Genomic DNA, 15,713 nt, shown 5'->3' with positions numbered 1-15,713 from the left:
AACATCGGTGCCTGACCTCACAAATGTGCTTCTGGAAGAATGGTCAAACATTCCCATAGATACCTCTAAACCTTGTGGACAGCCTTCTCAGAAGAGTTGAAGCTGTTATAGCTGCTATGGGTGGGCCAACTCCATATTGAACCCTATGGATTAAGACTGGGATGCCATTAAAGTTCACGTGTGTGTGTGTGTGTGTGTGTGTGTATGTATATGTGTATATATATATATATACATATATATAATTAAAATCTCACAAAAGTGAGTAGACCCCTCACATTTTTTTTTTTTTTTTTTTTTTTTTTTTTTTATGTTTTCATGTGACATGAGAGCGATAACACCAAATTTAGCACAGCTGCTCCCCATTCACACCTGAGACCTTGTAACACTGAGTCAAATGGCAAATTGGGCCCAATTTGGACATTTACACTTAGGGGTGTACTCACTTTTGTTGCCAGCGGTGTAGGCATTAATGGCTGTGTGTTGTTATTTTGAGGGGACAGCAAATTTACGCTGTTATACAAGCTGTACCCTCATTACTTTACATTGTAGCAAAGTGTCATTTCCAGTGTATATTCCAAATTGTAGATAATCATACAGTGAATCTGCATGCACATTTGTTCTGTGCAAATTAGGCAAAAGCTAATGTTTAGGCAATTTGCTCTTCTAAATGTGTGTGTATTTATTTTTGTAGGCAATAGTAAAATAATGAATTACAGCCACTAGATGGAGCTAGACGAATAGCTAATACATTCTTCCTTTTTTTTTTTTTTTTTTTTTTTTCCATTTTATGAATTGACCCCTTAGTGTTGTGCTGTTTGGTTTGAGTAGCTTTTGGTAAATTCAGTAGTTGATAGACACCTTACAACAGAACAACCACCAGACTCTTCATCTTCAACACTTTGCTGTTGATAGATAAAACATCACAGTGCACGTTCGGTGTTTAGTGTTCAGTGTTGATAAGGCTAGTATTCATTTTAAGGGCCTGTCAGGTGGCTATGGCTGGTTAGGAACTCCAGCCGAGCCTCTTAGGTGCACAGTTGAAATAAATTTCAACTATTGTAAGACCTTTGTATAGCCATATTTCAGACTACCGTATATTCAATTTTTGTTAGTTTTAAAGAAATTTGTGTAACGCATACTATATTCAGCAAATAACTTTTATCTAGGTGGTTTCAAAAATTGTTGAAAGGCTTACTGTCCACACCTGTTTGTCATCACTGGTGAATGTTGGAGTTTATGGCTCATGTCAGTTACTTCAAGTGTCACTAAACACTCATCATAAAAACTATCAATAAGTTCTGTATTACATGCTGTTCATACTCGACTTGGTCACTATGAGCGGTTTTCTGCAAAACTTGGTTGATCCTGCAGCTCTTTATCTCCACCTTCTGTTAATGTCCCCAATGCAGCTATGGATTTTGCAGCTGTGGTGGCAACCCTGCACATGCTCAGTTTTCAGTGAGTTTCTATGCTGAGTATTTACTCCTCTATTGCATCTGAGCAGCCCATGTGACTATAGAGTCACACATGTGGTCGTATACACAGTGGTTAATGACAGCCCACTCCTTCCCTACCACCTCCACGCCCACCAACCAGCTAAACACAATGGGGGTGGGATATAGCATGTAGATTAATGGTGGCTTCACCTCCCTCTTATTCTAGATCTCAGGCTGGAAGGACATGGCAGAGCCCATGACTATCAGAAATCCACCCACGCCGTTATTTCCACAAAATAATAAAAACTGGATTTTAATATATGTCTGACAATTTAATTTTATTGATTTTATTTATTTTTACTCTATATTCCAATGATGTATATCGATTAGGAAAAAGATCAATTTAGATCATTTTTATTAAAAAAAATTTTTTTTTTTTAAATCAGTGCTGTCATCCACATATAGAAATAGAAGGGAAAATGTAAATTTAACAGTGTGTGTGTTTAGTACCACTTTAAATCTTCCTGGGGAAACTTCTAGCACTCCCACTCATTTTCACTAAATTTCTTTGATCTCAGCCTTCTTTGCCACCACTAGTTGAGCAGGACACTAGCATTTCTACAGCTGTCCTCCGTGCATCTTCACCTTCCAAAGCCCTGCATTGTTGGTGTGTGATTTCACGAGGAGTTCCAGGTATGCACACAGTCAAGCCAGCCACTAGAGGCCAATCTGATAGATAAGCCGGCAGCTCAAAAAGGCCATGGCATATGCAAAGACTGTTAACTTTTTTTTTTTTCTTGGGAGGTGTTGAAGGATAATAGGAATACGGTGCCTTGAAAAAGTATTCATACCCCATTGACATGTTCCACATTTTTGTCATGTTACAACCAAAAAAATGCAAATGTATTTTATAGGGATTTGATGTGGTAGACCAACACAAAGTGGCACATAATTGTGAAGTGAGAGGAAAATGCTAAATGTTTTTCATGTTATTATGACATGCATTTGTATTCAGCCCCTTTACTCTGATACCCCTAAGTAAAGTCTAGTGAAACCAATTACCTTCAGAAGTCAACTAATTAGTAAATAGAGTCCACCTATGTGTTATTTAATCTCAGTATAAATATGGCTGTTCTGTGAAGCCCTCTTAGGTTTGTTAGATAACCTTCGGGAACAATCAGCATTATGATGGCCAAGGAACCTGCCAGACAGGTCAGGGATAAAGTTGTACAGAAGTTTAAAGCAGGGTTAGGTTATTAAAATATAAAAAATAAAAAATTCCACGCTTTGAACATCTCACAGAGCTCTGTTCAATCCATCATCCAAAAATGGAAAGAGTATGGCACAACTCCAAACTGACCATGACATGGCCGTCCACCTAAACTGACAGGCTGGGCAAGGACCGCATTAATAAGAGAAGCAGCCAAGAAGCCCATGGTAACTCTGGAGGACCTGCCGAGATCCACAGCTCTTTCACACGTGCGGACCGTTCCGATCCACCTGTCGGTTTTTACAGGCGGTCCTGAACGGTCGCTCTATACATCTCTATGGAGTGGCGGATGTCAGCGATGACATATCTCCGCTGACATCCGATCAGCATAATCAAGACGGATGGATGTCCTATGATCCATCCGTCTATCAAATGAAAACGGACAGGTGGTCCGTGTCCATCAGATTCCCTCCCCCCATAGAGGAGAGTGGAGGTCTGGTAGGTCAGAAGGACTTGTCATCTGCCAGCTCAGCGGGAATCAATGGAGCAATCCCCGCTGAACAAGCGGATGGCTGAATACGGATCCGCACATGTGAAAGGGGTACACTCCACAAATTGCGCCTTTTATACAGGATTGGCAAGAAGAAAGACGTTGTTGAAAGACCCTTTTGCAGTTTGCGAGAAGCCATGTGGGGGACACCGCAAACATGGAAGAAGGTACTCTGGTCAGATGAGACCAAAATTAAAAGCATAACGCTATGGGTGGCAGAAAATTAACACTGCACCACCCCCCACCGTGAAACATAGTGGTGGCAGCATCATGTTGTGGGGAGATTTTTCATCACCAGGGACAGGGAAGCTGGTCAGAGTTGATGGGAAGATGGATGGAGCCAAATATAGTACAATCTTGGAAGAAAACCTGTTGTAGTCTTGAGACGGTGGCAGGGATTCATCTTCCAGCAGGACAACAACCCTAAGGCTACTTTCACAATGGGCCAGGCGGGCGTCAGTGGTAAAGTGGCTATATTTTTAGCGTTGTTTTAGCTGCGTTATTCAGCCAATAGCGGGGTGCTTTTAACCCCCGCTAGCGGCTGTAAAAGGGTTAAAATGCCGCTGCCCCATTGATTTCAGTGGGCAGGGGTGCTTTAGGAGCAGTGTATACACCACTCCTACAGCACTGCAAAGATGCTGCTTGCAGGACTTTTTTTTTTTTTTTTTTTTTTTTTTTTTTCACCGCTCCGGTATGAAAGCCCTTGGGATTTGAAAATTGTTGTTCCCAGATGCTCTCCATCCAATCTGACAGCTTGAGCTATTTTAAAAAGAATGGGCAAAAATGTCACTTTCTACATATTCAAAGCTGGTAGAGACACCCCCAAAAAGACTTGCAGCTGTAATTGCAGCAAAAGATGGTTCTACAAAATATTGGCTCAGGGGGGCAGAATACAAATGCACACCACACTTTTCACATATTTTTTTATTTTTAAAAAAATTTTGAAAACCATTTATCATTTTCCTACCACTTCACAATTATGTGCCAACTATGTGTTGGTCTATCACATAAAATCCCAATAAAATACATTTATGGTTTTGGTTGTAACATGACAAAATGTGGACAATTTCAAGGGGTATGAATACTTTTTCAAGGCACTGTATGTAGGGTGTGCAAAGCATAGGTCACACGATTTAACTGAATCCCTTTTTTGCTTTTTGTGCTTCCTAGTACTTCTAATTTCAGATGTTTCCATTTTATGTAGATTTAGGGAAATACATAGCATATGTAACTAGGTGATAGATGGGGAGGTCTACAGATATTTAACTTCAAAAAGGTTTGCCTTGAACATGTACTATGATTGTACAAAGGAATATAACATGTGTTCACCACAGTATTGGGCAAATCCAAGTAAAGAGGTAACGTACTTTTCTCAAAACCTACAGCTGGGACTTATTTTAACGCAAGCACACATTCTTTGACTCCTTCGGTGCTGCTGGCTCTTTAAATAGAATTGACTGACTTTTGAGTTTTACATTTTCATAGCTGTGTTTCAGATACCTTAAAACATATGTCCTGTCACTTTGTTAACCTCTTGTTGAATAGCTATACTACCTCTTGCTTTCATTATATTTAGTTAAAAATGAAGTACCTTGGATGCATAATTTTTAACTTGAAATTTGGCATCCTCTTTTGCTTGGCTGTCACCTTTCCTTTTACGTAAAACGGCTTTCAGGAGGAAGTTAAATAAATGTTTTAATTAACCAGCTTGTGGAATTCCAAAGCACCTCTCTATGTTCCCTGCAGTCTCCTATTCTAGGAAGAAATGTGGGTTAAGACAAAGGATAGCAGTTTGGGACATTGTCAATCAGCCTTGCTGAAGTGGAGTTTTAATCATGTGGGTAAAATGTCTCCAGATGTGCTTACCTTTCTTCAGTACATGTAGGATGATGCCTCGCCACAGAGCCTGACATACTGTAGCACTTAGAGCGAAGATCTAACATAACGTGGAACTTATTGCTAGATCTTTAGCGGCATTGATGACTGCTGCCTGGAAGTAGAACATCAATCGGTTTTGGCCATATTTCCAATAACGCACTTCAAGGGGCTACACTAATTTCTTCACTGTATCTATGGGGGAGCCATTGTTGCCTCTACCGCCTCTCCTTTCCTGGCTGGTCTTCAAATATGTCTGCCTTTATTTATCTCTACTACATGTAGACTGATAGGACTAGTAGATTTCATAACAAAGATGAGATTGTTTTGCATTCTGTGATATTGGGGGAAGCCTAGTTCAGTGGTAGATGCGTTTTCAGTGAGTTGACAGCCAACAGTAACTTCAGTTTAAGGGCGTGGTAGCCCACTTTTATTGAAGGTAACAAAAATGTAAGCTCATACATGCATGGGTTGCCAACACAGGGGTTCTTCTCCAAAAAATTACAACACAAACTATAAAACAAGCTAAGCCACCTGGCTCTCAAGACTCACTCAGCTGTGGTCACAGTACAAAGCTGTGCAGGCCCACTCCTGGCCTTTAGGATGGGGTTCTCCTGACACTCCAGGCTTTCACACTCCTCCAAGACTCACAGTCCCCTCTGGTCCCCAGGACTCCCTCTTCCAGTTGGCTCAGCTATGGTCTCCCGACTATCTCAGCTGGCCCAACTCTGTCAATCCACTGACCTGGAACCTCTTCTACACGGAGTGCCATCTCAGGGCTATTGCCTGGGTTCCTAAATGGTAGCACACCTCCCTCCTGGCTGCAGCAACTGCTCCAACACTAACTCTTCTGAGCTATGCTCAGATCTGCCTCATAATGAATGTGCGCACCTGGACACATACAACCTGAAGAACGTCTGGAAAGCCCGGACTCAAGACTGAAGACTCCATTCCTCCCAATGTTCCTTGAAGTCTTCAAGTTTCCAGACTTACAAAACCCAGTGAAGATTTAAAGCATAGTTTTCTCTGCTCACCAATCTTCTGCTGGAACTTCTCAAACTTCCTCTTTGGGAGTCCTGTGTCAATTTTACACAATTTTTTACTCTCCCATTTCTAATGAGCTGACATGGAAGTGACATGGAATCCACATCCTCTGGGAAAAAAACTAAAGCAGCCAACACATCTAAAGACTGGTAGGCTGCAATATAAAAATCGTTGGTCTTGGGTTTAGTTGTCTGTAAACGATGAACACTAGGCAGATATCAAAACGCCAATTGTTACATCTGTACAGTTAAAAAAAAAAAAAAAAAAAAAAATCACTAATGCAGTTTCAAACGCAGTACCCCTGTATACTCTTTCACAGCAGTTTGGGAGGCTGAGAACCAGCCCTAGAAATCAGCTGGGGTCTGCTGCAGTCCACATGTGCTAATGGGCTCCTTTTAGACAGGCGGACCCCGGGAATGGATCTACCTGTTAAGCGGGAAATTAGTTCTTTGATCCCTGCTGAGCAGGCGGATGACAGGTCCACGATCACTCCGCTTATGCTTTCCTGAATGGGCGGTCATATAGAAACGGACCGTCTGTCCAATTGATCCACCAAACATATGGGCAACAGATTGCCCCATCCGTTTTTTTTAGTGGACAGGATTGGATATCCACTGATATCCAACGCTTCATAGAGGGCAATGGGTGGTCCCTTTGGGTCCACCTGAAAAAATGACAGGGGCCACAGGGAGCATACAAACTATAGGCAAGAGCAGAGTTAACAGAGGAATGACCTATTGGCGTGCTGCTGCTCTTTAATTTTTCATTCTGTAGGAAAGCTTAGTGTGCTGCTACTGGTAAATGTTCAAGACTTGTGTATGATGTCTGGGAAAAATACTTTGATCACAAGATGGGCCAAAAACAATTACAGATCTTTTAACAGGTAGAACAGTTTACATATGAATAGCTGTGCAATAAGCCATGTCTCCTGAATTTCTGCTTTGAAACCCAAATGCAGGCACAATAAAACTTAACAGTGCTCAAGCAGTTATACATTGTTCCCTAAAAAGCCATCTCCTTATGCAGATTTATCTTAGAAGAGTCTTCTTATTTACAAGCCATGGGCAATAGTTACCACTGTCCTTTCAGCCTGCTCGTATATGGAAGCTCCGCACACCCCCGGCTTCATTTTGTGAATGGCAAGTTGGAGAGGAAGGATGAGAAACAACCCTAGTGTTGAGGTCTTGGAGACTTGCAGCAGATACATCCAAGCAAACCAGAAGTTCAACTGCCCCTGACATTTTAAACAAGATTTACCTCATGTAAAATAGCCTTCATGATGGGGTAGTGTCTTTTCAGAAAACAGAATGTTTTACTTTTATACCTGCATTTTGTGGTGTGAAGAGGGCACATAGAGAACAATTTAGTTCCAGTGAAGGGAACTCTTAAGTCGTCAGAATACCAAGACATTTTGGACCATTTCATGCTCCCAACTTTGTGGGAACAGTTTGGGGGTGGCCAATTCCTGTTCCAATGCATCAGTGCACAAAGAAAGGTCCATAAAGACATGGATGAGCGAGTTTAGCCTGATCTGTGCCCATCTGCAGCTTCAATGCAGCCTGATCTGTGCTCCTCTGCAGCCCATCTCTCAATGCAGCTTCCTGATTAATGCCCATCTGCAGCCTCACCATCTCTCATCAGGGCAGTGCAGGAACTCACGAGCCGCCATCTCCTGTTTACTCGGCTCTCAGTCAGCAGTCACATACAGTCCTGCCTCCGCCATCTCCTGGACCAGCTCCTGTGATAGACAGAACACTGGTCCAATGCCGGTGAAGGAGGCGGGACTGTTCGTGTGACGCGAGAGTGGAGTAAACGGGAGATGATGGCTCTGTGAATTCCGGCGGCGCTTGTCCCCTTCCTTCCCCCTCCAAGGTAAACTAACGGCATATAACACGCACCCGTGATTTCCCCCCATGTTATAATCCGATAAGTATGGTATATCTTAGTGAGACTAAGCCTCCTTCTAATCTCTTTCTATGTAGGATTATTTTTTTTATTAAGAAAAATGTTATGAGGATATATTTTAAATATGTATAATATTGATACATTGGTGATGGTTGTTTTATATCACTGTCATTTTTTTTTACAATAGGTCTTTATTGGGATGCATGTGAAGTGCTGTTGGATTGTACCCATTTATTTCAGTCATCTCATTGCCATTGATTAATTAAAGACATTTTGCTGATGTGGTTTCAGATGATTGTCTAAACGAATCGATTACAAGTGTTTATGATATGTATATAAATATCTGTATATGCTTTGGAGATTTTGATGTGTTCCTATCTGAAGAAGGGCATTATCTTGATAACCCGAAACTTCGAATTCATTTTTTTGTATGTCCTTTTATTTGAATACATTTTTTTTTTTTTTTAAACGAATTCATCTTTATTAGAAAAATTTTCTCTATACATAATAACAATAATTTCCACAATTCATAGAGATCATCATCTCATACAAAAATAATACAGTGGCGTGGGCGCTCCCGACCCGCACATCACGCCGGGCTCACCCTCTACCCCCTCCACCCCCCCCCTCTTCGAGCACACACTGTTAGTACCAGCCCTGCCAATAATGGTCGGCTGGTTGGGAAGTAATGGACACATGTTGATATGGGAAGAGATAAAAGGGGAAACCAGAGAGGGAGAGCCGTCGCCGCCAGCCATCCAGGCAAATGCTAGGCCGCCCTCACAATAGCCTCCCCTAGGGGGTAGCCCATACCGATCAGCCACGGGTTCCATATTGCCCCAAATTTTTTTAAATTGTTTTGTTTTATAAACATTGCTCTCTCACACCAAATGGTAGAGTTGATTGCGTTAACCCAATGTTCAATTGTCGGGGGATTTTTGGCTTGCCAATTTATAGCTATCAGCCGTCTGACCTGGTACAAACATCTCAGGACAGACAGCTTGATTACAGGAGAGATTCTATCCTCCTCAAAAATCCCCAATAAACAAATCCTGGCCTCTGGTTTCAGGGTGATCTTAAAAATCCTATTTATTCTAAGTACTATTTCTAACCAGTACCCATACAATTTTGGGCATTTCCATACCATATGAAAAAGGTCCCCCAATGCCCCACATCTGGGGCAGCTATCATTAGATTTCCTGCCCATTTTCCACAACTTATAGGGGGTATAATATGCCCTATATATAAGGAACAAATGTGACACACGCTGCGATGGGGATATAGAGACCAATCTCCCCTGTTCAAGAGTCTTATCCCATTGTTCCTGAGTTATCGGGCCCACATCTCCTATCCACCCCCTCCTGCTCTTATCCGGGCCCTCTCCCTTCAGGGTCCTTCCCCTAATCTTTGTGTATAATCTGGAGATCTGGCCTTTTACTTGCCTGCGGTCCATGAGTCCCTGGAGTAGGGGAATTTCGGTCCGTTCAATCTCAAATGACCCATATTGAGCTTGAATACCATGTCTCAGCTGTAGGTATTTGTAAAACGTCTTATTAGAGACATCAAATTCCTGTCTAAGGGCTTCAAAGGATTTCATTACATTCCCTTCATATAGTTGCACCAACCTATTAATTCCCTGCCTGTCCCATTCTAAAGATCTGTCTATATTGTTTAGTTCGCATAGATATCGATTGTGCCATAGGGGCGTGTAGATAGTTACCCCCACATATTCCATAGTTTGCTTTGCATTATGCCATACCTTCCTCATTAGTATATTAGTAGGGCATCTATGGACGAATGAATTAGCCTCCAAAGCTTCAGCCAGTAGCTTATGGGGTACCCCAACCATCATCAATTTATGGTTTGGGGAACCCTCCCTCTTGGAGCCCTGCCCCTTCTAAGTGCTGAAGTTGGGCAGCTAAAAAATATGCTCTCAGATGGGGTATGGCCAATCCTCCCTCCGCTACGGGAAGCTGCATCGTCTGCAGCCCAATCCGGGCATGCCCCTTTTTCCAGATTAGGTCTCGAATAAGAGAATCCATTTTTTTGAACCATTTCTGGTTAATCCAGATTGGGGAATTATGTAGGATATATAATATTTGTGGCTGCCAAATCATTTTTAAGTTACAGCGTCCCGCCACGGAGAGAGGAAGGCCACACCACCTATTAAGTTTCTGCTTCAATTTCGTTAACAGTGGTACTAAGTTCTCCTTAACATACTGATTCACTTCCCCAGAGATCCAGATGCCCAGGTACTTCAGTCTAGACACTGTCTCTAGACCTGTAATCACCGGCGACGCCCATTGATCCCCAGGTCTGGTCAATGGCAGGAGAGCTGATTTACTCCAGTTAATTACAAGACCAGATTGCTGACCAAACTCCCCCATCATCTGCACTACCCTGCTCAGGGTTGAGTCCATGTCCCCAATAAAGAACAGGACATCGTCCGCGAACAGGGCGATTTTATCTTCCCCCTACTCCGCGCCGGAATCCCTGGATGTCCGGGCATGATCTTGCCAGGACAGCCAGGGGCTCCATGGCTAATACGAACAAGAGGGGTGACAGTGGGCACCCCTGTCTTGTACCTCTCTCCAGCTGAAAAGCCTCCGAAAATTCAGTTCCCATCTTGATTTTTGCCCTGGGCCTATTATAGAGTAGTTTTATCCATTGGATAAATTGAGGGCCAAAGCCAAACCTCTCCAACACTCCCCACAAGTAGCCCCATTCCAGACTGTCGAAAGCCTTAGTCGCGTCTAAGGCCAAAATAGCTCCCGGCCTGTCGTTGTCCCTGGGTGTTTGAATATTAAGGAAAACTCTTCTGATATTGGTACTGGTTGTCCTACCCGGAATAAAACCCGACTGGTCTGGATGTATTAGTTTATGAATATACTTATTTAAACGGGTTGCTAGGGCCTTAGCTAGAATTTTAATGTCCGAACACAGCAGGGATATTGGCCGATATGATGAGACTTCCTGTTGGTCCTTCCCCTCCTTGAGTATTAGAGTTATATTAGCTTCCAGCATCGAGGCGAGAAGTTCGCCCACCTCTATTTGAATACATTTTTAGTGCAGCAATCCTCTGAACTTTTTTCTATATCTGGCCAGTGGAATGGCCTGATTGCATTGTACATAGAGGTTACTGAAGTGCTGTTCACCCCATCTGTTTTTGGATATAGATATATGTGTATAGATCGATTTTTATTACGAAAAGTATTGAGATACCTTCCTTTTACACCAGGGGTTCTAAATCTTTCTAGTGCCGTGACCCCTTCATAAAATTTCCCAAGTTGTGGGTATAACTGCTTCAACTCTTCTGGGAAGGCTGTCCACAAGGTTTAGGAGTATCTATGGCAGTGATGGTGAACCTTGGCACTCCAAAAGTTTTGGAACTACATTTCCCATGATGCTCCACTACACTGCAGAGTGGATGAGCATCATGGGAAATGTAGTTCCAAAACATCTGGGGTGCCAAGGTTCGCCATCACTGATCTATGGGAATGTTTGACCATTCTTCCAGGAACGCATTTGTGAGGTCAGGCACTGATTTTGGACAAGAAGGCCTGGTTTGCAGTGCCGTCCAGTCACGTTCCTCCACCCCAAATTTTCTCATCCATGTGTTTATGAACCTTGGTTTGTGCCCTGGTGCAAATTATTTGGTGGGGGGGTCTGGGTCATTATGGTCTGGGGTTGTTTTTTTCAAGTTCAGGACTTGGCCTCTTGGTTCCAGTGAAGGGGAATGCTTAAGGCGTCAGCATACCAAGACATTTTGGACAATTTCATGCTCCCAACTTTGGGGGAACAGTTTGGGAATGGCCAATTTTTGTTCTAATGCATCAGTGCTCAAAGAAAGGTCCATAAAGACATGGGTGAGTGAGTTTGGGGTGAAGGAACTTGACTGACCTGATCTCAACCCGATGGAACACCTTTGGGATGAATTTTAGTAGAGACTGCAAGCCAGGCCTTCTCGTCCGCTTCTGGAAGAATTGTCAAACCTTCCCATAGACACATTCCTAAATCTTGTGGACAGTCTTCCCAGAAGAGTTGAAGCTGTTATAGCTGCAGTGTGTGTACCAATGCAATATTGAACTCTATGGACTAAGAACGGGATGCCATTAAAGTTCATGTACCTGTAAAGGCAGGCATCTCATTTATTTTTAGTAATTGTGTGTGTTTTTTGCCTTTTCATTTCTATTTGAAACTGTGTTGTTTTTACAAGATGAGGGTTCACATATGCTTTATATGCACCCCTAAACTGGGGTATATATTGTATAGCAGTAATTGAAAGCAGGTATATGTTTGAGACAGCATAATGCTTTGTAAAACACTAGAAGCCCAGGCTTACCCAAGACCAGAATGTATAATGCATTCACATCCCGTCATTTCTTTTATTTATTATTTTTGATGTTCATTATTTTCCTAATCCCTCTATCAATTAAAACAAATTGAGAAGTTAAGCAAATATTTCTTCTTTGGGAAGTTTACTGTTGTAAGAAACCCACAGCGGAAGGCAAAAGGTTTTTATTAATTTTTGTTTACTCCCTATATACAGTGATCTCATCTGTGCAACTGGTGAAAGTTCTTGCATTTGAGATTAGTTAACATAGTCTGGCTTTTAGCCAACTTCTTCCAGCTGTGGCTCTTTGAGAGTCAAAAAAAAAAAATGGTGCGGAAGATGCCACTCTAAGAAAATATGCATTTTCACTGCTTTGAGATCTCCATTTTAAAACTATGTTGTCTACTGGTTTATGTCTGTGTCAGAGCGGTTTAATGATACGCTTCACCACATGGGGGCATATAAAGACTTCCTCGTTCTATGAAATCATCACAACTTGGTTCTTTCAAGCTTCTAAGCATTGGTTTATCGTAAAGGAAAATTGGCATGTAAATCTTTATGCTGTGATTCACATTTCCATATGGCAAGTGTTAAATTTGAAGGAGGCCTAGCGAAATATGCATGAAATCTTACCACTGGAAGAAAAAGGATTGTATTATTGAGCCACACTCAACTAGGGCTCATAGTAACACTTTGTAGAAAACCTTTATGGGAATGCTGTAATGGAGTTTGGCAGTTCCCAACTCTTGCAGCAATGTCACTCTTTGTGAAGAAGAATCGCATTGGCTTCCCTGCTCAAAAACTAGTATGCCATTACTTCTGATTGGAGGTTGGAATGCCAGTTCTACTTTATTTTTTTTTATAAAATACATACATACATACAAAGGGGGTCCCCGGGTTACAAACAAGATGGGGTCTGTAGGTTTGTTCTTAAGTTGAATCTGCTTGTAAGTCAGAACAAGTAAATTTTTTTTAAGTGTAGCTTCAAGCAAAAAAATCTATTTTTATTAAGCTTTTTGATGGCATGGGCAAGGGCTATCACCCCTATAACACTTGATTTGCTGTCTGTGCCCCTTTTCAGAAGATTTCACCTCACTTTCTGTCCCAAGGACAATTGGATGTTGAAAATTTTGTGTGTGTGTGTGTGTGTGTGTGTGTGTGTGTGTATATATATATATATATATATATATATATATATATATATATATATATATATATATATATATATATATATATATATATAATATTTATTATGGTTTCTATAACAATAATTTGCTCTCTTGTACGTTTTCATTAATGTTGAATCAAATCATTTGATGTTGAATTACAAAAGTCCCTGGTAGCTCACCCATAGCAAGGTATACTCGCCCACCTGCACTGGCTCCCTCAATGCCTTCACCCTCCGTTGTGGCCCTCACTTATTTGCCTTTATGGAACGGGGCTTACTGGTGTAGGGGAGCCCCATGTAACTGCTCAGGCTATAGTGACCAATTAACTATGCAAAAAAAAATGGCAACTACCCCAACCTATAACCAGCCTTTGCAGGCAAGGAGTATATGGAAGGGTGATGCACATCGCAAACAAAAGATTTCCCAGCATACTTGCAAGTCGGCCTGTAAAACAACCAAATTGACCCTGTCTAACAGTATGCATTAAAAACCGAAAGATTTTTGTTTTTTTTGCAGATATATGCGTAAGCCGCAGTGCCCATGACAAGGGATCTCTCTATTTACTGCAGTTCCAATTCTAAATTTCCATAGTGGGAGCATATATAACCATAGATAGGTTAAGGGCAGGTGTGCCTGGAGGGAGCCCACCCCTTCTTCAAGGCACAGGGATGCACTTGATGCCCTGCAAAAGCACACTAGCAGCGACGGCTTCAACTGCATCCCTGCACCCAATTTAAGCAACTGTTAAAAATAAAAAGGGCATCCATGTCAACCTAATAAGTAGACTTTATGGTAAGGTGCACAGAAAAGGCAACGCACATCGCAAACGTACACAAGATTTCACAGCACACTTGCCAGCATGCAAAACAACCAAATTGACCCTGTCTATCCATTTTCATTAAAAACACAGCCGGAGTGCCCACTACAAGGGGACCTCTGTATATAAGGTATAGAGTGACCAATCGCCAAGCCTAAACATTGTCACTTGAGGGGAAGGTTTGTGTGATCTCATCTAGGTAATTTCCAATACTCATTAGAGTATAGCCAGGGACAACCTCTACAGCAAGGAGACGGCTAGCAAGCACAGATGGGTATATCTTGACTTACCAGTTGTTTGATTGTATTCAGAAAATATGTTGGTGCTACGTTATCTCAAAATATCTGTTCTTCTGGAATTATTCTCTTAGACACCAAGGCGGCCTTTAATTATATACAGCAGTTGTCATGTCTGTAGGAGTCAGATATCTGCTCTTTTCTGGTTGTCTATATAATAAAAATGACAATGCTGGTCTATTGTGCTTTACCCACAGGTTACAGGAGTTGTTGGTAGAGCTGAACTTTTGTCCTCCATTTTCCTACTTGCTGCATTTCTTTCCTATACCAAATCTAAGGGCCCAGACAATTCAATAGGTATGTATTAAAAATATTTGGTTTATTCATGTTCTTCAGTGCAAGTAAATCTGAAACAAAGTGGTTACATTGGTATATGCCATCTATTGTCAAAAATATTGGGACACCTGCTTTTAGAACACTTTTACAATTAATTGGAACGGAGATTGCAAGCCATGCCTAATTGTCTAACATCAGCGCCTGACCTCACACATGTGCTTCTGGAAGAATGGTTTTGTTCAAACGTTCCCATAGACACACTCCTAAACCTTGTGGACAGCCTTTCCAGAAGAGTTGAAACTGTTATAGCTGCCAAGGATGGGCCAACTCAATATTGAACCCAATAGACTAAGACTGGGCTGCATTAGAGTTCTTGTAAAGGTAGGTGTCACAATATTTTTGACGATCTAGTGTACATGGATTTCCATCCAGTGCTCTGGAGGTATATGCAGGATTTCCCCCTACTCTATGGTGATGGCCATGCGCACATACAACTCGGGTACTCCTTTATTTATTACAGCTACTTATGACGCATCGACAATTTATGCAGCACTTTGATATTGTACATTCATATCAGTCCCTGCCCTCAGGGAGCTTACAATCCAAGGTTCCTAATGCCTTGTACACATGGGAGTTTTTTTTTGTTTTTGTTTAACCCAGCAGGCTGAATGAAAAAAAAATTACAGATCGCTGTATTAGCACAAGCAATGTTAGTAAAGTGATCTCCCCACTGAGCTATTGTCCTGTCGGGGGGACTTCCCAAACTGCAGAGATGTATTCTTAATATCATTGCCAGCCTGCA

The 15,713-nt window shown here is 41.8% G+C and overlaps 1 protein-coding gene across 2 annotated transcripts in view; it reads left to right on the top strand.

The window, feature by feature from the left end:
- The window catches only part of TMTC3 (transmembrane O-mannosyltransferase targeting cadherins 3), a 137,555-nt gene that overhangs the window by 22,978 nt on the left and 98,864 nt on the right, over window positions 1-15,713 (top strand). For both annotated transcript variants that reach the window (XM_077471383.1, XM_077471384.1), the window contains exon 5: window positions 14,833-14,932. In XM_077471383.1, the coding sequence (XP_077327509.1) occupies window positions 14,833-14,932 (100 nt within the window). The remainder of the gene's footprint in view (window positions 1-14,832; window positions 14,933-15,713) is intronic.

Source organism: Lithobates pipiens, unplaced genomic scaffold, assembly GCF_037356315.1.
Source record: "Lithobates pipiens isolate NorthernLeopardFrog02 unplaced genomic scaffold, aLitPip1_a1.2 Scaffold_8, whole genome shotgun sequence".
NCBI classification, from domain to species: Eukaryota; Metazoa; Chordata; class Amphibia; order Anura; family Ranidae; genus Lithobates; species Lithobates pipiens.
The sequence above is the reverse complement of the archived record's forward strand: the minus strand, read 5'-3'. Positions and strand labels throughout refer to the sequence as shown.